The sequence below is a fragment of the Salvelinus namaycush genome, chromosome 3 (assembly GCF_016432855.1).
Source record: "Salvelinus namaycush isolate Seneca chromosome 3, SaNama_1.0, whole genome shotgun sequence".
In the NCBI taxonomy this organism is placed as follows: Eukaryota; Metazoa; Chordata; class Actinopteri; order Salmoniformes; family Salmonidae; genus Salvelinus; species Salvelinus namaycush.
In genome coordinates, this window is record NC_052309.1 from 5,172,571 (window position 1) to 5,200,151 (window position 27,581).

Sequence of the window (27,581 nt, forward strand, 5' to 3'; positions counted from 1 at the left end):
CAGTGAAACATAAGATATTACCGTTTATAATGTCCCGTTGGTAAGATAGTCTCGAATAGAGCTCATCCAGTATTTTCTCCAGTGATCGCACATTGGCCAATAGAATGGATGCTGGAGGTGGGTTACCCACTCTCCGACAAATTCTCACAAGGCACCCTGATCTCCACCCCATGTATTTCCTTTTTTTCTTCATGCGAGTGATGGGGATTTGGGCCTTGTCTGGGAGCAGCATTATATTGTAATGAAACAGGAGGGAGCGGGTCTCGAACCCTCAACCTTCTAGCCCGAGGTCCGGCGCGCTATCGACTGTGCCGCAAAAGCATGCTCAAGCGGCAGAGTCGATTTCCGCGCTTATAAACCCAGGGTCGTTACACTACTCCCTCCTTTCAAAGAGCGCGTCCTCGCGCTAGCTTGCGACTTTACGTCTTACAGGAACGCGCTCACCGGCCAAGCACACGCACTGTCGTGGATGCGAGGTCCGATCACTTCTGACACCAGTGTAATGAAACAGGCAGGGAGCAGGTCTCGAACCCTCGACCTTCTAGCCCAAGGTCCGGCGCGCTATCGACTGTGCCGCAAAAGCATGCTCAAGCGGCAGAGTCGATTTCCGCGCTTATAAACCCAGGGTCGTTACAATATCTTTCACTTCAGTCTCATTAAAGAAAAAATCTTTGTCCAGTTTGAGGTGAGTAATCTCTGTTCTGATATCTAGAAGTTATTTTCGGTCATAAGAGAAGGTAGAATCAACAGTATGTACAAAATAAATTACAATGTAAAAAAACCACACAAAATAGCAGTTGGTTAAAATTAAGATCCGTTAAAATGGCAGCCATCCCCTCCAGCGCCCTTCTTATCATCACTACTTTAATTGTTGTTGTTATTCAGGATCATTATGGTATGGCTGTTATGGTAAAGAAACATGTATATATCCTTCATAACAATAGAGTAGGTATATACCTCCACCAAATAGCAAATCATTATAAATCACGAATCATGTCGTGTATGTTGTGGTCACGCTGTTATTTTTGCACAGCCTATAGGTCACTTGAGGTGAAAGATGTGGCCACATCACAGGACTCGATAAAATATGTTGGTAAAATATGGCAAAGATTTACGAAAATACAACAAAGTAAGACCGGTTGGGCTACATTGTGAAAACAAAAAGGTTGCGGTCGTTGTTTACATTGTGAAAGAAATGCAGGCATGTGTCAGTCTACAACGTGTAATTTCAGCCTACAACGTCTAGGGATTCGACCAATAAGAAAGCGCCCTGTTGGCCCTACAGGCATTCCCATCATCCTCTCTGATTCAATGCTACGTCAGCAGTGGTACCAAAAGATGGCAGTGTCCATAGTAAACCGCCTGGCTGCTGATGCGTGTTTATTGATATTAACTTTAATATTCCACCACAGTAATGCCAATAATATCGCCGCCGCTGCTTCGACCGCAGCAGCCCCAAACCGCCGGTTTGAATACAAGTACAGTTTCAAGGGACCGCACCTGTCTCAACCCGACGGGAGTATTCCCTTTTGGGTACACAGTGGAAGTAAGTTTCAGTTTATGACTGGTGCCGGTGGCTAGGCTATAGCTGACCGTTATAAATCATTATAATAAGGTGAATCCGCTGCGATAGATATCTTGCCATTCTAGCCAGCGATTGTAGCTAGTTATTTTGCATGTGGGGAACATTTATGACACGTTTGTTGTAGCTAGCCGGCTACTGCCTGTACCCACTGGGGATTAGTCAGTGGGCCTGATTTCAAACTCGTTTCAACATGTTATGGCAGTGAAATGAGCAGCAGCATCAGAAGGGGAGAGAAGCAGGAAAAGAGAAGAAATACACATGCAGACATCAGTAAAGTTACCAAGTAACTAGCTAACGTTAGCTGCATTGAGTACCTTGTTACGTTCATGCCTGCCAGCTGCCTAAATCACCCTACCACAAAGTATACCATATGGTGTTGCCAAGCTTACATTTCATTTTAGCTGACACGGTATAATAGTTGAGGGGGTTCTTGTTAACGTTGCAGCCTATAGAAACAAAATATGGACACACAGATCATTCCAGGTTTTGGAATCCTCCTTGGAAAACACTACCGCAGCATTGCACACATGCAATAGCCAGCATTGGGTTTCATAATATTATCAGAGAAATCGCTTTGCCTTTTTAAAGTTGGTGAGCATTGTATGGGTTGATTTCGCGTTCCTATTGAATTGATCTGTCCCTCTACTAGCATGGTTTTGTGTAATGTAAAGGGTTAACAAATCAGTATCTTTAGAAGAAGTGCAAAGGTCCCAGACTGGTGTCGACTCACCCTGATTTAGGAGTCAATTTGATCATGTTGTCCATTTCTTATCAGGATACAGAACATGGCATGTTTGACACACACGAATGAACTACTGTGACATTTTGAATGTAGGCTCAAAATATACAAACTATTGTGGACCTTGGCTGTCTACCAAACCCTTGACTGTAATGCTAACAATATTGGGCCTATGTATAGGCTACCTATTTTGTCTTTACTTAAGGTTTCAGAATGTAATTAATCCACGTAAATGTTGTCCACAAAGAACCCTGGAAATAATAATAATCTCAGTAACACATGAACATGTGTACGTAGGCTTAAGACACAATGATGTTACTAACCCCAAGGCTTGTAAAGAAAATAACTTCTGGTCAATTGTTTACCCCGGACCAATACTGGTTCTACACCTGTAGTTGCACTAAGGGCCATTATGGCTTGGACAAGGCTTACTTACTTTACTTAGTTACGCTATGCAAACAGTTAAACAAGTATTTCTGGACATTCACAGTCAGTCACAAAGCTTCTGTACCGTACAGTCATAACGGAACGGACCGCTAGTGCTTCTGGTAACTGAGCTGTCTTAGCCTTCTGTCAGTAAGGGTTTGCTCAGTATGACTTTACCCCAAACTTGCTAACTAACGTTAACGTCTTGTGTCTATTCCAGATGCCATCCCCAGTGCCGATCAGGTCCGTATCACCCCCTCTCTCAGGAGTCAGAAGGGCTCGGTCTGGACCAAGACCACAGTCAACTTTGACAACTGGGAAGCAGAGGTGACATTCCGTGTGTCTGGACGAGGGAGGATGGGAGCGGACGGCCTGGTAAGAGGAACACCACTTTTGCCAAGTCAATTTTCCTTTATTATATAAAGATTGGGAAATTCACTCATGTCTAGCTTCACACTAGGCCTTTTCACACAGCATTTTCTTAGCACAGGGCTATCCTTAAACATGGGTTAAATTTAGCCCAGGGCTATCCTACCCTCCTTTCACATGAGCATGACTTAACCCTGGGCTAACTGCAGTGTGCTTTAAAAACACTGACTACAGCATATGTAGGTGTATTATTATTGTGAAGCTAGCCAAGTGAGAAATATTACCTTCCTTCCTAGGGCTTCCATATACTCTGACTCTAGCCCATAGAGAATGATAGAGGATTCTTCTGTGTATCTGTCCCATTATGGCGTCTGAGCCCACAGGCAGCTCCGTTGAGGCAATCTCCATTTTGAAGTAGTCAATTTTCTTCTTCTGCTACTGTGTTTGCACACAAGTATAATTCATTGGCTGATCCCTCCTGATGACCTGGATGGAATTATGTGAACCTTCCTTAACCCATAGAATGTCCCACCCAGTTGACTACTTCAGAATAGAGTACCACAGTATGAGTCATAATACCCATAAAACCTAGTGGTCGAACAAGGAAATGGTTCCAGTTGTTTTTCCATCATTAATTTTTTCCCATAGGCGATTTTAGAAACACTTAAAATAAGGGCTGTGTTTTGTGTAGGCTTACCCTGGCATGACGTTTTGATAACCATGTCAATTCCTTCAGGACAAGGTGATTCTTTTCAATATAGTCACCTGTATTTACCCCCCCCCCCCCTCCTCAAAAAAAATGGCTATCATTAAGAACTACAAATGCCATGATGATCTGGAAGAGACTGCCAAATCGAGGCAAAGGTACAAACCTGTGGATTAACTATCTAATGTTAGCTAAATGTAGTAATGAATAAATTAGCTACATTTCTTTCAATTGACAATTCTGTGAACAGTCTTGTGCATGTTTTTAAACTGACACAATACCTGTTAGTAAAGGTGTCAGCTAGAGATGACGTGCAGCAGCTTGCAGGGATTTGTAGTCTTGCATGATGTCTACGTTGCTACTAATTATCATTTTAGAATCTGAGAAATAAATAGAGCCGAATATATTGATAAAAGTCACCTTGTCCGAGAGAGATTTACATGGTTATCAAAAAGTCATGCCAGGGTAAGCCTACACGAAACACAGCCCTTATTTTAAGTGTTTCTAAAATCGCCTACGGGAAAAATGAATAATGGAAAAACAACTGGAACCATTTCCTTGTTCAACCACTAGGTTTTATGGGTATTATTATAACTCCACTGTGAGACTCTATGGTAAAAGTCCTCAAAGGCGCATAAAATGGCCTTTTGGGCACTAGAGTCCTCTATCCTTCTCTATGCTCTAGCCCTAATCAGCCTACTGAGCTGAGCCAAGCTGTACTGGCCTGGTGCTGTACTGGCCTGGTCACACATCCACCATAGTTGCTGGAGCCGTGCTGGAAAATATGTGAAAATGAAATATTAGAGCCAGTACAGTATGTTTTGTGTCAGCTCAATAGTGTGATAGGTATGCCTATTAATGTCCATTGAGCTACCTACGCCTATATCCCGGCAGCTAGTCTGCTGGTAGTGAGTGTGGAGTTGTGCTGACCTTTCGGCTCAGACTACAGGTTAATCCCCTTGTTTATCTCTCCATGTCTGTCCTGTCCCTGTGTGGCTCAGATGGGTAAAAGCGTGGCACTAGTAACGCCAAGGTCGTGGGTTCAAGTCCTACATTATGCGTTCGCTGTACTGTACATTTGACTGGAGCTGCTGTCCCTATATTTATCTCTCTGTCCCTCTGCTGCGCTACTGCTACCTATAGTTATTTAGACAGTTAAAATAAGTATTTTTGGACATTCACAGTCTCCATGTTCTCATCGCTCTAACAGGCGATATGGTTCACCACTGCACAAGGCCTGGATGGTCCTGTCTATGGAGCCGCTGACAACTGGAACGGAATCGGTATCTTCTTTGATTCCTTTGACAACGATGGGAAGGTTGGTGGTCAAATTTTAAACATTTGATTACATTCATTTAATCAATTTACAATAAATGTATTTATTTAATTATGGGTAAAGCAAAAAAAAGTCAAAAGGATATTGCAAATTAATTCAGGTAAAATGTCAATTAACTGTTTTTTTCATAATGTCATTAGTAGTTTAAAATTCAAATACTACAATGCAAATAATAGGAAATGTATGTTAATACTGTACACACTTTCTTATCTTGATATCCATTTTTCTTTCTTCATATTGTCAAGTTGTAGCCTAGGTCTGATGGCATGTATTGGATGTAGTGAAAGAAACACAATGACCTTTAAACCCTAGATTAGGTAGATTACAGATTGTTGTTTGTTTTACTGTTTGTTTCAGAAAAACAACCCTGCTGTGCTGGTAGTGGGAAACAATGGCAAACTTGTTTATGATCACCCAAAGTAAGTCAACATTTCCTTTGCCTTTCTGACATCACCAACTGAACATTTTACAACTTAAAAGAAGATTAGAAAATATAATTATTTATTTGTGGTTGGAGATTATAATCCTCCCTCTCATCCTAATCTCCCTGGGCAGTGAAAGCTGGAAATCACTTTTCTGTGCCATCTATGTCTTAGAGCTTACACCACTGTCTTCTGTGTCGTCACTACTCTGTGTGTTTACACATTAATTGGAATTGTTTTCTTTAATTTCTGAAATCTCCAAACCATGTATTTTCTGTTTGTATGGCCATCTATGTTGCTCTATATTCTCTGTACTTGTTTCTCCTGCTGCTGTGGTGCATGTGTCCTTTATACTTGTTATAAATCCAGGTCTGCCTTTGTACTTTATATTGTCGATGCTTTTGGGATGAATTAATTTCCCTTCTTGTGATATATAAAGTAGTACTACTACTACTTCTAATAGTACTATGTAATGTGTCTAAAAAAAATATATGTTTTCTTTTCAGTGATGGCACGACTCAGGCCCTGGGGACATGTTTAAGAGACTTCCGTAACAAACCCTATCCTGTCAGAGCCAAAATAACATACTATAAAAGAACACTGATAGTAAGTAAATTATCAATCCCCTCCAATTAAAAACCCGAGACAAATTTGACTGGTGTTTTTATATTGGCCATTTATTGAGAACACGCTAAAATGATCAACACCCGAATGCATGAAACACAGAAATATGCCGTGCCTCCCGAGTGGCGCAGCGGTCTAAGGCACTGCATCGCAGTGCTTGAGGCGTCAATACAGATCCGGGTTCGATCCTGGATCTGTAGAGACCCGTGAGGCGGCGCACAATTGGCCCAGCGTTGTTCGGGTTGGGGGAGGGTTTGGCTGGCCGGGATGTCCTTGTCCCATCGCGCTCTAGTGACTCCTGTGGCGGGCTGGGTGCATTGCACGCTGACACGGTTGCCAGTTGTACGGCGTTTCCTCCGACACTTTGGTGCGGCTGGCTTCCGGGTTAAGCGAGTAGTGTGTTAAGAAGCAGTGCGGCTTGGCTGGGTCGTGTTTCGGAGGACGCATAGCTCTCGACCTTCGCCTCTCCCGAGTCCGTACGTGAGTCACAGCGATGGGCCAAGACTGTAACTCGTAATTTGGATATTAAGAAATCGGGGAGGAGAAAGAGTTAAACAGTACGAAATTATAATGCATTTTAATTGATTGCACTTAGTTAATGTGCTAAAAACATTGTCTGTCCTGTCAGGTGCTGATCAACAATGGTTTCACGCCAGATAAGGATGACTATGAGTTCTGTACAAAAGTGGACAACATGGTCATTCCACAGGAAGGATACTTCGGTATCTCAGCTGCCACTGGTGGTCTAGCAGGTGGTTATCTTGGTAACAGTTTAATTGAGGCCTGCAGGTATAATGCATTATGATGTGATTGTAATGCATTATTAAACTTGCCATACGCATGTATGACCCCCTTTTTTTAATGTAATTTCTTTCAAATTAGATTTTTACTATTCCTAATTTATTTAGATTAAACTGCTTGAAATGTAAAATGTGAATATTGTTAGGTTATAATGGTCAATCATGAAACAAATGATTTTGTTTAATCATATTTAATGTGTTTTGTTTGAATGTAACTTGTCTTCCAGATGATCATGATGTCCTGTCCTTCTTGACATTCAGACTATCAGAGCCTGGCCAAGAACTGGTAACTAGATTTTCTTAGTTATACTACTCATAGTCATAACTGTAACTGGTACAGTTTCCACTTACCACAAGTTAAACCACTTACAGTACCACTCAGTACAATTTTAAATGGAAGAACACCAGAGTGAATTGTGTGCCCTATTTCTTCAATAGAGGTATGAGAAAGCATTATGTAAATAAGGGGAGTACAGGGCATCAGTCTCTTCAGCACTGGTTCACAGGGGGTTGTTTTGTCCCATTTGAAGCCCCCACCTGAAGCAGAGATGCCCAAGCAGGACAAGGACAAGTACCAGGAGGAATTTGAGAACTTTCAGCAGGATCTGGACAAAAAGAAAGAGGACTACCAGAAGGAGCATCCGGACGTTCAGGGACAACCCAGTTAGTTTCACTCAATAATATTCTTCAGACTTCATCCTGTCTTTGCTGTACATGTTATATGTTACTTTTTACATTCTAGATAAGGGATGGGCAATTTTTTTAATAGGCTGCGGGCCCATTAAGATATTACATACTCTACCAGTCAAAAGTTGACACATACTCATTCAAGGGTTTTTCTTTATTTTTTTAACTATTTTTATACATTGTAGAATAATAGTGAAGACATCAAAACTATGAAATAACACATGGAATCATGAGGTAAGCAAAAAAAAAAGGGTTAAACAAACCAAAAATATATTTTCTATTTGAGATTCTTCAAAGTAGTCACCCTTTGTCTTGATGACAGCTTTGCACAATCTTGGCATTCTCTCAACCAGCTTCGAGGTAGTCCCCTGGAATGCATTTCAATTAGCAGGTGTGCCTTGTTAAAAGTTAATTTGTGGAATTTATTTCCTTCTTAATGCGTTTGAGCCAATCAGTTGTGTTGTGACAAGGTAGAGGTGGTATACAGAAGATAGCCCTATTCGGTAAAGTACCAAGTCCATATTTTGGCAAGAACAGCTCAAATAAGCAAAGAGAAACGACAGTCCATCATTAAGACATGAAGGTCAGTCAATGTGGAAAATTTCAAGGACTTTGAACGTTTCTTCAAGTGTAAAATATATTTTGATTTGTTTAGCACTTTTTTTGGTTACTTCATGATTCCATGTGTTATTTCATAGTTCTATCTTATGTTCACTGATTCTACAAGGTACAAATAGTAAAAATAAAAACCCTTGTAGATAGAGATATATATCAATAGCCTTAGTCTTATATATCAGCCTGGCCATCTAGATTTACTTATGTAAATATGATATTTCTATTTTTTTTATACATTTGCAAAAATGTCCAAACCTGTTTTTGCTTTACATTAAGGGGTATTGTGTGTAAATTAATGGGGGGGGGGACAATTTAATCCATTTTTGAATAAGGCTGTAAACATAACCAAATGTGGAAAAAGTCAACAGGTCTGAATACTTTTCCTCTATATAACTCTCAACAGTAAGAGGTCAGTCAAGGTTTCAGCTTACTGTTGACAGTTAGAATACACAAGGTACGATTTGGAAATTAGTCGTGCATCAGCAGTCACTCAATTATTTCATGTCAGCTGTTTTTAGATAGTTAAATTAGTCCAGCGGACAGCTATTTGAACTTGAAGTAATCATGGTCGAATTACCGACCCATTTTTGATAATCAGTTATCATATTAAAAACTGCAAACATTTACCTCCCTCCTATAGAACAATTTGTCGAATTACACGAAATTAGCGTGGAAATTGGGGGGGGGGGGGGTTGGATATGTCCAGATGCTAATACCAGATGCTAATACTAGATGCTAATAAGACGTCCTTCTGTCTGATCTGTGTAGTTGAGGACATGTATGAGAGTGTGAACGACAGAGAGATCCGCCAAGTGTTTGAGGGCCAGAACCGGATCCATCTGGAGATCAAGCAGCTTCACCATCAGCTGGCGGTGATCCTGGACGAACAGCGGCGCTACGTATCCGTGGCTACCGACGAGATCTCCAAGCGCCAAGGGGAGTCTGGAGGACAGGTGGGACAGGTAGGAAGTCTGGGAAGACCACGAGCACACATACATACAAACACACTCGTAAAAGAGCACACACACACACATACAGTATTTTGTTCATATCAATAGAGCCACATACTGAAGTTTTATAATTTTACTAAAAAGAATCATGACATGTTTCAATAATTGTTATGTTTATTAAATTCTTCAGGCTCCGAGTCAAGAGATGGGTGTGGTGGTTGCAACACAACAGGAAGTACTGAGGAACCTGAACGAGTTGAGGTGGGTACCGTAACAGCGATTGTTGTTTTGTTATTATTCTTTAACTGTATTTATCACACAGTACTGTACGTAAGATCTGATATTCCAGACAAACAAGCTATTGTTTTTCAATCAAGGCCATAAATAAATCCTTATTAAATCTCATATTTAATCTCACAATACAATACTCCGCTGCTGCAGGTGTCTCAGCCTAGACCCAATAATCTGCTATTTTTTTTGTCTCTTGCTTCCCAGTCTGAAATCCCCCTCCTGGCTTGTCTGTAGGATTTACTATGATACCTTAACTACAAGCCCCCAAGTCTATGATACCTTAAACCTCCTCCACTACACCCCCCCCCCCCCCCCCCAGTGGGATAGACACCTTATCTCCCCAGGAGCTCATCCCTAATCCATATTTATGTTCATCTTTTGTTTGCTGACTTTCACTGTGTTTTGTGCATGAGGATATGAGCTGGGGAGTCTGGTGGGCGGTTCTTTCCTTTATAGAGCATCCGAGCTGCATTCTAGACTAGAGGACGGATAAATAAATAATGTTTTTTTTTTGTTTTTGTTTTTCCTGATAACATCATGACTGTTTTCTAACATGGACCTTGTCAGTTCTTTGAGACGATATAACATATAGCCTAACCGTTATATATTTCCGTTACTTGACGTAACCATTGTTTCCTAAATATGTCGATATTTTCAGGTTCTAATAGATTAAAGCAATAGTACACCCAAATTAACAATTGCATATTGGTTTCCTGACCCTTTTTAAGCAGTTTATTGACAAGGTTTGACAGCATTTCATTCTTTGGTTTGATTACCTGGCTACTGTTTCCAAATGCTTACTTTTTACTTATAGATCGTTTGGGAAATTAAGCATTAAAAATGATAATAAATTGCATTTGTGCCACAAATGCTAAAATGTTAGCATGTGGAAACAGTGGCCAGGTTAAAAAACAAATCATATAGTGCTGTCATTCCTAGTCCATAGACTAGAAATGACAGTGCATTCGGAAAGTATTCAAACGCCTTGTCTTTTTCCACATTTTGTCACATTAAAGCCTTATTCTAAAATTGATTAAATAGTTTTTTCCCCCCTCGTCAATCTACACGCAATGCCCAAAAATGACAAAGCAAAAAAATTATTGTTTTGCAAATGTATAAATAAAAAATAAATAAACGGAAATATCACATTTAACATAAGTATTCAGACCCTTTACTCAGTACTTTGTTGAAGCACCTTTGGCAGCAATTAAAGCCTTGAGTCTTCTTGGGTATAACGCTACAAGCTTGGCACACCTGTATTTGGGGAGTTTCTCCAATACTTCTCTCCAGAGATGTTCGATCGGATTCAAGTCAGGGCTCTGGCTGGGCCACTCAAGGACATTCTGCGTTGTCTTGGCTGTGTGCTATTGTTATTGAGGACCTTCAATGCTGCAGAAATGTTTTGGTACCCTTCCTCAGATCTGTGCCTCAACACAAACCTAGTTCGGTGCTCTACGGACAATTCCTTTGACATCATGGCTTGGTTTTTGCTCTGACATGCACTGTCAACTGTGGGACCTTATATAGACAGGTGGGGGCCTTTCCAAATCATGTCCAGTCAATTGAATTTACCACAAGTGGACTCCAATCAAGTTGTAGAAACATCTCAAGGATGACCAATGGAAACAGGATGCACTTGAGCTCGATTTTGAGTTTCATAGCAAAGGGTCTAAATACTTATGTAAAATGTGATATTTTTAATAAATGAGCAACATTTTCTAAACCTGTTATCACTTTGTTGTTATTGGATATTTTGTGTAGAATGATGAGCAGGGAAAAAAGCGAATTCATCCGTTTTAGAATAAGTCTGTAACGTAACAAAATGTGGAAAAGGTCAAAGGGGTCTGAATACTTTCCGAATGCACCGTACATGTAAATAGTTCTGTCAGCCTCCCAGGCTTTTCATATGATCTTAGGATAATACAGATTAAAACTCTGTGTTAGGCTTTTGTTAGAGGCTGTCGATACAAATATAGGTTTGATGGTGTAACTTAATCCTGATGAAAGATGAGAATCTCCGTTCTTTGTCGAAAACATTAATTACATCAATTGTTTTTCTTTTCCATTGACGAATAACAATAACATATTTTGTTCTTAAGTATTATGATATCTAAGGTGCTTTTGGAGAGAAGGTGGTAGACGGACAGATCAGATCACACAAACAAAATATTCAACGATAATGGGGGGAGAGATCCATATTCCAAGAAAAGTCTCTCGCTATTAGAAAATAATGATGACACCTTATTTTGGATAGTTCAGATATTCCATCAGTAAATGCTCTACAGATAGTTTGTTTATCGTATGACCGTCTGTTGATAAGCAACTGCTTGTTAAGGTTACTGATAGTGTGTAGATAGTCCATCTGTAGATGCTCTACAGACTATCCAAATAGTCTTACCAAAATAATAATTTGACATGATCAATATCAATATTGATGAATATCATCACTAAGGCTAACTAGTGTTCATTTATTATTATTTGACTAGTTTTAAATAACTGTAGAATTATGCGGTTAAAGTGTATATACAGTGCCTTCAAAGTATTCACACCCCTTTTACTTTCCACATTTTATTGTGTTACAGCTAGGGCTTTGGCAGTCATATATAACATTTTGTCAGCTGGTGATTGTCAAGCAAATAACTGCCGGTCTCACCGCAATTGACCGTTAATGAACATAAACACCTTTAACATCTCCTGGCTTCCACAAGCCACTGATGCAGACCTTTGGAATATCTACATTTGCATATTTTTTTTAGAAAGGTCTAAAGAAACAGATGACATTTTATTCATATATTTCAGAAGAACAGAATAGCATACGCTGAGTTGTCCTCATGTTAGGCCCTGATCTGGCTATTCCATATGGCTGTGGGCTACGCTAGTTAATTTAGCAGACAATATTTGCTTAAAAATCCGTTATTATTTATATTTTAATAGTATGAAGAATACAAATGGACATAGCTGAATAAAATAGAAAGGGTGTTTTCTCCAAGAGAGAGTACGCACATGCAGCTATTGTGTTAGCGGTTAACAAAGAAACAGATCCCCCTATTTGTTTAATTTAGATTTATTTATGCAACTTTAGTTGTGATACAAATGTTGGGCTCTATGTTTTTGATTTTTTTAATACATTCTAAGGCTGCGTGATGCGACAAGATTTGAAAGGAGTCGCATAAGTCATGAGCTCTGCTTTGTTTTATGCTCAGGCTGCACGAGCAAAAGCACTAGCCTATGTCAATCTATTTTCCCCCATAGTACAAAAGTTGACCTATTCTGTGCGAGGGGGGGGAAATATATTCCAAAAAGAAGTCTGGGACAGTTGTGGGATGTGATAGATCCCAAATTAATACAACCACTAGCACCGAAAAACCATTTAAAAGCAATGTGGCTGACACAACAGATCAGAACGTTTAGCTTAAAATGTTGATAAACTATTAGTCTTTTCAAATTGCATAGCCAATAGAAACGTTGAGCAACAGGAGCTCATGGGATCTCATGAAGTGTTTGATTAGATTTCTGATTACATTTTCGTTGATGTCAGAGTGATTAGAGGGACAATAGAGTGCTGAGTACCAGGCAGTTAGCAAGTTTGGTAGGCTGCTAATGACCATCAGCAGCATCTGAGCTTGGAGAAGCCTAATTACTGTGACTAAACGGTCACGTGGAATTTGACTGCCGTCATGACTTGTGACCACCGGTGTGGCAGTAATATGATCACGTAACAACCCTAGTTACAGCCTGAATTTTGTGTCACTGGCCTACTACACACAATACCCCATAATGTCAAAGTGAAATTATGTTTTTAGACATTTTAACAAATGAATTAAAAATAATTAAAAGCCATAAGTATTCAACCCCTTTGTTATGGCAAACCTAAATAAGTTCCGTAGTAACACGTCACATAAGTTCCGTAGTAACACGTCGCATAATAAGTTGCACAGACTCACTCTGTGTGCAGTAAGTGTTGAACATGATTTTTGAATGTCTCATCTCTGTACCCCACACATACAATTATCTGTAAGCTCCCTCAGTCGGGCAGTGAATTTTAAACACAGATTCTACCACGAAGACCAGTGAGGGTTCCCAATGCCTCACAAAGAAGGGGGGCCTATTGGTAGGTGTGTATGTATATAAGAAACCGACCATCACCCCTGGTGAGACACAACCGCGACTCGTCAGTGAAGAGCACTTTTTGCCAGTCCTGTCTTGTCCAGCGACGGAGGGTTTGTGCCCATAGGCGACGTTGTTGATGTCTGGTGAGGACCTGCGGGATTGTGCGTTCCTGGCGTAACTCGGGCAGTTGTTGCCATCCTGTACCTGTCCAACAGGTGTGATGTTCGGATGTACCGATCCTGTGCAGGTGTTGTTACACGTGGTCTGCCACTGCGAGGACGATCAGCTGTCCGTCCTGTCTCCCTGTAGCACTGTCTTAGGCGTCTCACAGTACGGACATTGCAATTTATTGCCCTGGCCACATCTGCAGTCCTCATGCCTCCTTGCAGCATGCCTAAGGCATGTTCACACAGATGAGCAGGGACCCTGGGCATCTTTCTTTTGGTGTTTTTCAGAGTCAGTAGAAAGGCCTCTTTATTGTCCTAAGTTTTCATAACTGTGACCTTAATTGCTTACTGTCTGTAAGCTGTTAGTGTCTTAACGACCATTCCACACGTGCATGTTCATTCATTGTTTATGGTTCATTCATTGTTTATGGTTCATTGAACAAGCATGGGAAACAGTGTTTAAACCCTTTACAATGATCTGTGAAGTTATTTGGATTTTTACTAATTATCTTTGAAAGACAGGGTCTTGAAAAAGGGACATTTCTTTTTTATATATACAGGACCCTGTCTTTCAACGATAATTCGTAAAAATCCAAATAACTTCATTGTAAAGGGTTTTTAAACACTGTTTCCCATTTTTTTTCCAAACAGACTTTGAGCATGAAGTTATTAATTACACTTTGGATGGTGTATCAATACTCCCAGTCACTACAAATATATAGGCATCCTTTATAATTCAGTTGCCAGAGAGGAAGGAAACCTCTCAGGGATTTTACCATGAAGCCAATGGGCACTTCAAAACAGTTAAGAGTTTAATGGTTATGATATGACAACTGAGGATGGATCAACAACATTGTAGTTACTCCACAATACTAACCTAATTGACAGAGTGAAAAGGAAGCCTGTACAGAATACAAATATTCCAAAACATGTATCCTGTTTGCAATAAGGCACTAAAGTAAAACAGCAAAAAATGTGGCCAGTTTATTAGGTACACCACCCCGTTCATGAAAATGGATTGCTTCTACAGACCGTGAGGCATCGATGCATTCAGTTACTTTTCTATTGAATGTTAGAATGGGCAAAACAAAGTGACGTCAGCGACTTTGAGCGTGGTGTGATCGTCGGTTACCAGGCACGCCAGATCCAGTGTATCAGAAATGTCCGTCCTCCTGGGCTTTGCACACACGACAGTGTCTAGGGTTTACCGAGAATGGTGCGACCCAACAAAAAACATCCGGTCAGCGACAGTCCTGTGAGCTAAAAAACTGCTTGTTGATGAGAGAGAGAGAGGTCGAAGGAGAATGGCAAGAATCGTGCAAGCTGAAAGGGCGGTCCGCAAGCAGACAAGTAACGGCGCAGTACAACAGTCATATGCAGAACGGCATTCACTCAGTACTGATGGAACTTTATTTCATTCTTGCTTGGTATTTCTTTTTAAATAAAAGTCAAACAGTTGTAAACAGTTTCATTTTATCACATAGCTAACCAAGTTAGCAAGCATGGTGTTTTTCTTTTGACTGGTCACAGGTCGCGCAAGAAAAGATCATTATGATGTTTAACCTAGATGCTTTGTGTGCAACCTGCACCTCTGCTTCTTTTTACTTGTGGAGGGCGACTTCAGGTTTTCAGGAACACGTTGAAAAGTAACTTGACGCTGTGTTGATCAGTCAGCGCAAATTCAGATTTATAATGACGTGAAGAAAATGTAATTGACAGAGGAAGGAGCGTACTGAATTAATACACATGGTGAGGGATAGAATATACGCTGGATCTTCTAACAGCAATGTGTCTGTCTGGTGTGTGCATGCATTTTAGTGTAACGACCCTGTGTTTATTAGCGCGGAAATCGACGACCCTGGGTTTATTAGCGCGGAAATCGACGACCCTGGGTTTATAAGCGCGGAAATCGACGACCCTGGGTTTATAAGCGCGGAAATCGACGACCCTGGGTTTATTAGCGCGGAAATCGACGACCCTGGGTTTATTAGCGCGGAAATCGACGACCCTGGGTTTATTAGCGCGGAAATCGACGACCCTGGGTTTATTAGCGCGGAAATCGACGACCCTGGGTTTATTAGCGCGGAAATCGACGACCCTGGGTTTATTAGCGCGGAAATCGACGACCCTGGGTTTATTAGCGCGGAAATCGACGACCCTGGGTTTATTAGCGCGGAAATCGACGACCCTGGGTTTATTAGCGCGGAAATCGACTCTGCCGTTCGAGCATGCTTTTGCGGCACAGTCGATAGAGCGCTGGATTTCGGGCTAGAAGGTCGAGGGTTCGAGACCTGCTCCCTGCTGTTTCATTACAATACATGAATTAGCAGCGTGGCAGTTTTCCCAAAGTTTCCAAAGTATTGTGCATCTAACTGGCTATAATAGCAGCCAAGGAGGTCCGCTAGCTTATTTGTGCTCTGATTTACACGCAAGTGTCCAGGGTCAGCAGTTTCTACAGATGTCTGTCTTCAGCCATAGGAAAAACCTTCCGTAGCAAAATATACAGAGCTAGCTAGCGACCTTCCTTTTGCTTCTCATCCAACTAGCCTTCTACTAGCAAGCTGCTACTGTTGTGCAGCAACCGAGTTGCTCGACTGTTTTAGAACTCTGAGATTCGACTCCAAAAGATGTTAGCATTGTCAGAAATGCTACCAAAAGGTAACATATCGTTGGTTTTCATTGGGCAGATTTGTGCATGTGAGAGTGGTAATTGATTTTTTTTTTTTAACTGTTGAACCTGCAAACTTAATCAGTCCAAATGGATCTAAGTCTAATGGTCACCTTATGGATGCTGTAGATTTGTTTTAATCCGACGTCTAGAATTTGAGCTAGGTTTTGGCAAAATAATTGTCTGACGACCCTAGTGCTAACGACCCATCAAAAATCCGATATACTGATTCTCTGGAATGGCTGGACGGATCATGACGAGAGGCGGGGAATGTGTTGTGTACCTCCCACGTTGATTTGCACATTTTCGTTGACATTGGTTTAGATATGATGGTAGGGAGATTTTGAATTCAACATTGAACTTCAAAGAATGCATACTATAGTCGAGCCAACCGGCACAACATTAAGACAATACAAACATAGTACAGACATACTGTACATCTGACTCTAATGCAGTAACCTGATTGGTCTGTATGGGATTATAATCTAGTAGATTATTATGCCCTCGTTAAGGTCTTGACCCCGTCTATAGAGATGTGAATTATGATTATATGATTGACCTCGTCTTACTGTTAGTCTCTGGTAAATTATGTTCTCTGATCTGAGAAGAGCTTTCTCATAAATGGGTCACTTGGACAAGATAAAGATTAGACTCACAGTTTTAATAAATGTTCACTTACTTTCTCGAGGGAGATTTGCCTGCTTCTTAATTTTGAGAAACAAATTGGATTTTGTTTATACAAATGTCTTCTACTGTCTGACCATCCCTCAGCTGTGTGCTCTGTGCCATGTGGCCCTGGGTTGGCTGCAAGAAAAGGATACATCTCGGGCACCATTTGTCCTTGGAGGATTTGACATCAGTCTTTAAATACATCCTTCATACACAGATACAAAACACGGGCTCCTTCTGATTGCTTTCTTGATGTCGCAGTTCCCCCCTAGACCTATATACTTACAGCCTTCCAATTGCTTTCATTTGTCAAGTGTTTTTGGCTTGTAATCATCTTAAGACGATATTAATGGGAAAAGACGTACCCCTCCTGTTAGTAATAATACATTATAAGAAAATGTAATTTAATCAGAAACGTGATCTTGTTCTCTTTATTAAAATGTCAACTGAGTCTTATTCTGCTCTTTTGATACACGCCACTAACTTCTGCATTTTGCACATTTTCTCAACATGGGCACTTTTTGAGTGCACGTTTACAGAAGCCACAATGTAATTAAAAGAAATATGATGGTTTCAATAGACAATACCATGTGTTATACTGGTTAAGGTTAAATCCCTAACCAGCAAATCATTTCACAGAGAAAGGAGTATTGTAAACTGACAAATCCATCACAACCCATGTACAACAGTACATTTGGAAAGTTTCAAGACTCCTTGACTTTTTCCTGATTTTACGTTACAGCGTTATTCAAATACAATACCCCATAATGACAAAGCAAAAACAGTTAGAAACATTTAATTTTTTTGCAGATTTATTACAAATGGAAAACTTTAAATATGACATTTTACATAAGTATTCAGACCCTTTACTCAGTACTTTGTTGAAGCACCTTTTGGTAGTGATTTCAGCCTCGATTCTTCTTGGGTATGACGCTACAAGCTTGGCACACCTGTATTTGGGGAGTTTCTCCCATTCTTCTCTGCAGATCCTCTCAAGCTCTTGTCAGGTTGGATGGGGAGTGTTGCTGCACAGCTATTTTCAGGTCTCTCCAGAGATGTTCGATCGGGTTCAAGTCCGGGCTCTGGCTGGGCCACTCAATGACATTCAGAGACTTGTCCCGAAGCCACTCCTGCATTGTCTTTGCTGTGTGCTTAGTGTCGTTGTCCTGTTGGAAGGTGAATGAATCCATTTTAGAATAGGGCTGTAACGTAACAAAGTGGAAAAAGTCGAGGGGTATGAATACTTTCCGAATGCACTGTGTAATGTTTTTTATTCGATTTTTTTCATGACTTTTATTGATTGAACAGAGATGATGACAGTGGGGAAAGAGAACTTTGTGTCAAAGGGCAGTAGGCAGGATTCAGACCCATGCCGACACCATAGACGGGTGCTGGAGGCTGAGGCTTACACCGCTTGGCCACCATCACAACACATTTGAGATATTCCCAATCTGAAATTTGCCCTCGGCTAAGGTCAATACTTTTGGTATTATTTATAAAAAGCGTGAATACATTTTTTCTGTTTTAAACCTTGGTATATTGAATATGATCTATAATATTTCTCTTAAGTTGTTTTTATTAAGATACTGTACATCTGGGTTAAGAACATGGGATTAATTCAGCAATCATGTCCTTTTTTTGTTAATGGTAGATTTTGTTTCTGATGTTAAGGATAAATGGCCTTTTGGGAAGATCCTAAAGAGGATTTAGAGATTGACTTTGGACCGTTCCCTGTGACATTAAGATTATATATTGTTCATTACAGTACGTTTGCTGTCTTTTCTTAGCTCTGGAGGGGACTTTTGGCTGGACTTAACAAAACCCAAACTGTAGGAAACTCGCACTATCATTCAAATTGTTTCTGTGTTGCCTTGGGTGTTCTACCGATTTGTGCACCTGTGTTGGCGTGGGTTAAAATCCAGACCGTACTGTCTCTCTCCTACCAGCTTTCCTGTCACCCTCTCACTCTCTGTCCAGGAGCAGGGCTGGATTAATGCAGGGGCTTACTGGGGTTGAAGCTGCCAGGTCCATGGGGGCCCAAGAAGCAGCAAAAATGAATAAAATAATTAGAAAATGCGTATTTATATATATAAATAAAAATCTGCAACCGCCAATCACAGGAGGATTCAGAAGTCCGCTCTCAATGAGTATAGACAGCCTGCTGCCGCTCTGCTAATCATCAGATCGGGGGGAGGGGAAGTGGTAAGGGTGCCCACGTGGGTAACTAGGGTGGGCCCTGACTTGATTGGGTAACTGGTTAATAAAAAACACAAACATAGGGTTTTTGGCTTAGATTCTACAAGTGGACCTAAACCATGCCAGAAAAATGCATTTTGGTTGGATTGTTCAAAAAAAAAAAATTGGTATTTCTGTTTCGATTATTTGGGTTGAATGCTGTAACACAGAATTAACCAGTTAATACAAGACCACATGGTGGTAGTGACTGACCATTACACCTATTAACCATTTATTCACTTTACTTTAATACAATATTTCAGTTGTTGTAATATACACATGTTTTATTTAATTACTTTATTATTTCATTCCAAGTCATCATCACCTCTATAGAGCTGCTTTCTGACAAAATCACTATTTTAGTAGTTCTTCAAAGTAAATAAGGCATATGTTTTATGACTGCTGAATACCAACTATCAATCACTTAGATCAGCGGTTCCCAAATATTATTTTTTTATAGTCCTGTACCCCTTCAAACATTCATCCTCCAGCTGCGTACCCCCTCTAGCACCAGGGTCAGCGCACTCTCAAATAGTTTTTTTTGCCATCATTGTAAGCCTGCCCCACACACACACATTATACAATACATTTATTAAACAATAGAATGAGTGAGTTCTTGTCACGACCCGGCTAGAGGGAAGTGACAAAGAGCTCTTATAATACCAGGGCACAAATAATATAATAATAATCAATAATTTTGCTCTTTATTTAACCATCTTACATATAAAACCTTATTTGTTCATTGAAATGTGTTAACTCACCACAGGTTAATGAGAAGGGTGTGCTTGAAAGGATGCACATAACTCTGCAATGTTGGGTTCTATTAGAGAGAGTCTGTCTTAAATCATTTTCCACACAGTCTGTGTCTGTATTTTGTTTTCATGCTAGTGAGAGCCGAGAATCCACTCTCACATAGGTACGTGGTTGCAAAGGGCATCCGTGCCTTTTGCCAAGGCAGGATACTCTGAGCGCAGCTCAATCCAGAAATCTGGCAGTGGCTTCTGATATAAATTACATTTTCACAGAACCGCTTGTTGCAATTTCGATGAGGCTCTTTTGTTGAGATATTGGTAAGTGGACTGGATGCAGGGCATGAAAGGGATAACGAATCCAGTTGTTTGTGTCATCCGTTTCGGGAAAGTACCTGGGTAAATGTGTACCCAACTCACTCAGGTGCTTCGCTTTATCACATGTATCACATAAGCTTGTTCATTTGCACACACAAAATCATACAATGATTGAAAGACCTGTGTGTTGTCCTTGTTAATGCAGGCAGAGAAGAGCTCCAACTTCTTAATCATAGCCTCAATTTTGTCTTGCACATTGAATATAGTTGCGGAGAGTCCCTGTAATCCTAGATTCAGATCATTCAGGTGAGAAAAAACATCACCCAGATAGGCCAGTCGTGTGAGAAACTCGTCATCATGCAAGCGGTCAGACAGGTGAAAATTATGGTCAGTAAAGAACTTGAAGCTCGTCTCTCAATTGAAAAAAAAAAAAAAATTGTCAAAACTTTGCCCCTTGATAACCAGCACACTTCTGTATGTTGTAAAAGCGTTACATGGTCACTGCCCATATCATTGCATAGTGCAGAAAATACACAAGAGTTCAGGGGCATTTGCTCTAACAAAGTTAACCATTTTCATTGTAGTGTCCAAAATGTCTTTCAAGCTGTCAGGCATTCCCTTGGCAGCAAGAGTCTCTCAGTGGATGCTGCAGTGTATCCAAATGGCGTCGGGAGCAACTGCTTTCACGCGCGTTACCACTCCACAATGTCACCCTGTCATGGCTTTTACACCATTAGTACAGCTACCAACACATCTTGATCACCAAAGTCCTTTTGATGTCACAAAGCTGTCCAGTACTTAAAAAATATAATCTCCTGTTGTCCTGGTTTGCAGTGGTTTGCAGAAGAGGATGTCTTCCTTAATTGACCCCCCCATAAACGTAACGGACATATACCAGGAGCTGTGCCAGGCCCGCCACGTCTGTTGACTCATCCAGCTGTAACGCATAAAATTCACTGGCTTGTATGTGAAGCAGTAATTGTTTCAAAACATCTCCTGCCATGTCACTGATGCGTCGTGAAACAGTGTTGTTTGATGGAGTCATTGTCAGTATAGTTTTTTTTGTTATTTTCCCCCAGCATTGTCCTAACCATATCCGTGGCAGAAGGAAGAATTAAGTCCTCCACAATAGTATGGGACTTGCCTGTCCTAGCCACTCGGTACCTCACCATATAAGACGCTTCTAGCCCCTTCGTATTAAAACTTCTTAGGGATAAAATCCCGTTAACGGGATCGATTTGACAGCATCCGGTGAAATGGCAGAGCGCCAAATTCAAATTAAATTATTGGAAATATTTAACTTTCATACAATCACAAGTGCAATACACAATTAAAGCTTTACTTCTTGTTAATCCAGCCACCGTGTCAGATTTCAAAAAGGCTTTACGGCGAAAGCAAACCATGCTATTATCTGAGGACAGCACCCCATCAAACAAATACAGACAATCATATTTCATCCCGCCAGGCGCGACACATAACTCAGAAATAACGATATAATTCATGCCTTACCTTTTGAAGAGCTTCTTCTGTTGGCACTCCAATGTGTCCCATAAACATCACAAATGGTCCTTTTGTTCGATTAATTCCGTCGTTATCTCAAATGTCCATTTATTTGGCGCATTGATCCAGAAAATCACTGGTTCCAACTCGCGCAACATGACTACAAAATATCCAATAAATTACCTGTCATCTTTGTCTAAACATTTCAAACAACTTTCCTAATACAACTTTTAGGTATTTTTTAACGTAAATAATCAATCAAATTTAAGACAGGATAAACTGTGTTCAATAGCGGATAAAAACAAAGTGGAGCGAGCTTTTATGTCGCGCACCCCTAACAAACAGTACACTAGACTCGACCCTTGTTCTGAACAGCCCTACTTCTTAATTACACAAAGGAAAAACATCAACCAATTTCTAAAGACTGTTGACATCCAGTGGAAGTGATAGGAACTGCAAGCAAGTGTCTTTAGAAATCTAGATCCACATTGAAATCACTGTCACCTCAACAACAACAAAAAATTCCTGGATGGTTTGTCCTCGGGGTTTCGCCTGCCAAATAAGTTCTGTTATACTCACAGACATTATTCAAACAGTTTTAGAAACTCCAGAGTGTTTAGAGTACTAATAATATGCATATCCTAGCTTCTGGGCCTGAGTAGCAGGCAGTTTACTTTGGGCACGATTTTCATCCGGACGTGAAAATACCGCCTCCTAGCCTAGAGAGGTTTTAATGGTATCTGTTGCTTTTAGACATGTCTTACTACTCGAAGTCGTCTTAATAATTCTCGCTCAAATAAACTCCTGTGGCTTATTTTTCAAATTGGCATGTTTTGTTTCTAAATGTCTGCGGAAGAGTGAAGGTTACATTGAGTTGTGAGAAAGTACTTTTGCACATACAACACACTGTGGCTGAGGAAAGGCACTACTCCCAATATAAGTGAACCCAAAATCAATGTAGTTATCATATTTGCGCCTCTTCGATGGTTCAACGTCCCTGTCTGTTGTTTGGTGGTTTCCCGGGTAACGGGGCAGTAGCTCTTCCGGCTGCATCAGATTCACAACTGTCAGTGTCCATGCTAGCTGGGCTAACAACAACATGTAGAATTACTGATGCTAGCTGGGCTAACAACAACATGTAGAATTACTGATGCTAGCTGGGCTAACAACAACATGTAGAATTACTGATGCTAGCTGGGCTAACAACAACATGTAGAATTACTGATGCTAGCTGGGCTAACAACAACATGTAGAATTACTGATGCTAGCATTGGCTGTGCTCGTGGGAGCAGAACAACTTGTGTCGTCGACAGGTGCAGGTGTAGTACTGCTGTAGTACTGCTGGTAGTAGCAGTACTACCAGAAGAGCAGGTATGTGTCTATGGACACGGCCTTACTAAATGTACTGTTTGAAAATGTGAAGATAAATAAAATGTAATTTATTATTCATTTTTTTAATGTGAATCACATTTTTATTTGGCGTACCCCCGACGGCATTGCGCGTACCACCCCAGTTTGGGAATACCTGATCATGTATTTTCAGGTTAAGATACCTTGCGAAGCAACATCTGCTCTCTCTATCCCCTCACGATTGGATTCTTCTGCCTTTTCTGTGGCAGTCGTAAAACTCTGACTGGACAAGTAGATGCTCAATGGATTATAGTTAATTACCACGTTTTATGCGCTACACTATGTAGAATATTGGCCTGTTGGAAACTACAACTACTTTACTTTACTGACTTTATTGTCCCCACGGGGAAATTTTGTTGCAGTGTCATGTACACATTTTAAAGTGGTGTTTAAAAAAACTCCTTACTACATTACACAGTTCAGGCTGGATCTGATCTCTAGAGAAACTCTGGTAATGTGCTCATTGAGCTCACAGGAAGAAAAGAAAAAAACAGAACAAAATGGAATTCAAATAATTTAACCGATGTAGGTCAATTAGTTGTTTAAAAACGGACAAATAACAGAAATTTTGGTTAATCGCTCAACACTACTGCTAACAATTATATATATTTTTTTTTAAACAAAAGCCCGTATGATTTCTTAATCCGGCCCTGTCCAGGAATATTGTAACTCATTAAACTGACACATGCATCACTACCCATTTACGAGATTACATATCCTAAATTTGCCTTTGGCTAAAATGAATACTTATGGTCTTAGTTATAAGTAGTGTCAGTACATTATGTCTATAATGTAACTTTGCTAGATTGCGAATACAGTATATTATGATACGGTATATCTGGGTTAGCAGTGTGTTTTTAGAGGAGATTGCTAAATTAATCTTTATTCGTGATCTTTTGGGGTTGGAGGATGAATGGCCTTTTGAAAGCAAAGGAGAATTAAGGATGAATTTGGTCTATTCACTGTAATATTAAGATTCATTAATATTAAGATAAATTGTTAATTACAGTATGTTTACAGTAATTTCTCTTCAAACTTTTGGAGTGGAGGAGCTGTGATCCAGCCATTCTCACAAACTTTTTTGTTTCGCACAATATTGTCTAGAGGTGGATAGGTGGTACAAGATAGATAGATAGATATAGAGATCTAGATACTGGATATTCATAGATACTGGATATAGATACTGTGTGTGTGTGTGTGTGTGTGTATATGTATATATATATATGTGTGTGTATGTATGTATGTATGTATGTATGTGTGTATATATATTTGAATGAAGGATTTTGGATAATAATTTTTAAAAAAGGATACGATTTGTATAACATAAAATATATAATATAACGTATGCACCATTTAAAGGACACATGCAGTGTGTGTGTAGTGTATCGGTCTGTGTGTTGTGGTCACCTGTGCTGGCCCACCTTCTCTGCCTCATCTTCTTCTTTTTAATCAGGATTAGTGGTCTGGGCATTGTTCCCAGAGAACTGTCCAATAGCTTTACCACATGGATAAACCTGTCTGTCAGTCTGAGTCACACATTCACACCCTCACTTCATCTAGAGGGAGTAGACAGTACAGGTGCATCAAAGCTGGGACCAAGAGACTGATAAACAGCTTCTATCTCCAGGCCATCAGACTGTTAAACAGTCACCATTAGCAGGCCTTCACCCAGTACCCTGCCATGAACTTCAGTCACTGTTACTAGCCGGCTACTACCCGGTACTCTACCCTGCACTTTAGAGACTGCTGCCCTATCTACATAGTCATGTAACACTGGTCACTTTAATAATGTTTACATACTGTTTTACCCACTTTAGATGTATATGCTGTATTGTAGTCATGGCTCATCATATATATCAGATTGTTTTGTATCTAGATTATGTGTACTGTTTTTATTGCTAGGCATTACTGCACTGTTGGAGCTAGCAGCGATTAACATCTGTGTACGCAACTAATCAACTTTTGATTTGATTTGACACACTATCATAGGGAAAACATGTCCTCCAACCTTAATTCAATCATCTTCCAAATACCTAGACTTCAAGTTCACATACCTTATTTAGATTATTTAGGTATAGGAAGACATATTCAATTAATCCTCTTCATTCTGTATTAGCTGAAATTCATTCCTGGTTTAATGTTGTCGCCTACTTCAGATGTTGTTTACCACGGGCTGAGGTTTTTCTTCGCTACCCTTTCTGGTGTGCTGATGTAGAAAATGTTAGAATTTTTCCTATGGTATGTATGTTTCTACTGCAGCTTGGGCTGTGTTCAACAGTGAGATAGATCTGACTCTTCTGTTTGTTTGTTTTTCTCCTCAGAAACTCGTTCTATGAGTCTCTGAAACAGATTGGTGCCAGCCAGCATCAGGGCAACGCAGTAGGCATGGGGACGTATGAGACGGTCCAACACTTCAACGACATCAAGGAACATCTACACGTGGTCAAGAAGAACATCGAACACCTCATCACGCGCAATGGGGTTTGTCAATAACTTATTTGACTGTAAATCTCAGCGGTTCTCCACACGTCTTTCTCAAGTCTTTTCCTGATTCCTCGAACTTCGCCTCCTTCGCCAACCACATTGGAAGAAAAGATCCATGGTCCTTTTCCCTCAGACCTTCTCCTCCAATGTGTTTTGAAAAGACTGGAAAGAACGAGGACATGAGGAATCTAGATTTTTACAGTATATTTTTGTGTCTTATGCTGCATGTAGAACCCCAGTGAAAAGCAGGTGATGAACTGCCCTTACCCTCCTCCAATGCCTTCCTGTTTGGGTACCACACACTTCCTGGTCTTTGTGGTCATCCAATCAGTCCTGTTCTTCAGCTACATTATGTACAAGTAAGAGCAATAATAAATAAATAGTATAACTAATACATTTAAAAAATCAAATGTTTGTCATAACTCATCTCTTTCTCTCTTCTCCCTCTACAGAAGTCAACAAGAAGCAGCAGCAAAGAAATTCTTTTGATGAAATACTCATCAATATCATGCCAATATGTAAATGAGGGACTGTTCATTTTGCTGGTTATTTTGGTTTGGTTTTGTTTTTCAAAATTGTAAATTATTATACTTGAAAATTAGATTTTGTTTGAGAAGTTTCTTTTTTAATTTTTTAGTTTTAATTTGATCTGATATTATGTTTAGGGTATGTGAATGAATGCTCGTGTGGGACATTTTGTTAAAAGATTCCAAATATGATGTAATATATTCTATACAGTATTTTGACAAGTCGTTGGGTGATAATCTGATCTTTCGACTGGTTTTTGATAAGTTCCCACTCTCAGAAAACAAAAACACCGTATGCCCATTCACATAGCTTGGAAAACTGTGGATTTAATAAATGTGCAATTTTGTATGAATTTTGAACTGTGTTGAAGAAAACCCAGAGTGGATGTCCAATATGTGAGTCTTCTTGAATGGTTGAAACATGCCAATCTGGCATTTTTCTTTTTTCTTCTCAAGCAATTTACATAAACAAAAAACAAAACCAACATTTTTGTCTTTGTTCCTGTATGCCATCCTATTGTTTACATTTTGGTTTTCAGGTATTAAAAAAGTAGCCTAATTGTTGTTAAATTTGACCTTCTAGCCTGGTCCCAGATCTGTTTGTGCTGTCTTGCCAACTCATTGTAACTCATCGAAGTAGTTGGCAAGATAGCGCAAACAGATCTGGGACCAGACTGTCATCCTGTCGCTTTTGATCAGGATCCCTTTTAAAGACATTAGCTTAATGCATGGCTTAGTGCTTAGTCTGGTCAAGGTTTGGTCTAAGGGAGGCATGGTAGGCTGGTGTCTCTACAGTAGACTGGTGTCTCTGGCATGGTAGACTGGTGTCTCTGGCATGGTAGACTGGTGTCTCTGGCATGGTAGACTGGTGTCTCTGGCATGGTAGACTGGTGTCTCTGGCATGGTAGACTGATGTCTCTGGCACGGTAGGCTGGTGTCTCTACAGTAGACTGGTGTCTCTGGCATGGTAGGCTGGTGTGTCTACAGTAGACTGGTGTCTCTGGCATGGTAGGCTGGTGTCCAGCAATAATAGCCTCTGACAGATCAGAGGACATTATGCTGGGCCTTATGTGAGAGAGAACAACTCTGTGTGCCAGTGGTGAGGGATAGGTAGGGTTGCAAAGCTACCGGTAATTTAACACAGTTACTGGAATCTTCGTAATTTTGGTAATTAATAATTGAATAACCTTTTTA

General features: G+C 40.2%; 1 protein-coding gene across 1 annotated transcript; it reads left to right on the top strand.

Moving 5' to 3' along the window:
* Positions 1–1,305: 1,305 nt before the first annotated feature.
* Positions 1,306–26,872, top strand: lman1 (lectin, mannose-binding, 1). The gene is made up of 13 exons (XM_038989572.1): positions 1,306–1,546; positions 2,971–3,125; positions 5,036–5,143; positions 5,519–5,580; positions 6,090–6,189; positions 6,836–6,959; positions 7,235–7,293; positions 7,538–7,670; positions 9,078–9,271; positions 9,450–9,520; positions 25,698–25,857; positions 26,092–26,219; positions 26,313–26,872. The coding sequence occupies exons 1-13, from the start codon at positions 1,312–1,314 to the stop codon at positions 26,347–26,349; spliced, it is 1,566 nt and encodes a 521-aa protein (XP_038845500.1). The 5' UTR covers positions 1,306–1,311; the 3' UTR covers positions 26,350–26,872.
* The last annotated feature ends 709 nt before the right edge of the window (positions 26,873–27,581 follow it).

Bases quoted from the DNA above. Each gene is read 5' to 3' on its own strand.
- lman1 (XM_038989572.1), top strand. From the start codon at position 1,312: ATGCTACGTCAGCAGTGGTACCAAAAGATGGCAGTGTCCATAGTAAAC. The intron at 5,581-6,089 runs GTAAGTCAACAT...TTTTCTTTTCAG, and splicing joins CTTGTTTATGATCACCCAAA to TGATGGCACGACTCAGGCCC. The intron at 6,190-6,835 runs GTAAGTAAATTA...CTGTCCTGTCAG, and splicing joins ACTATAAAAGAACACTGATA to GTGCTGATCAACAATGGTTT.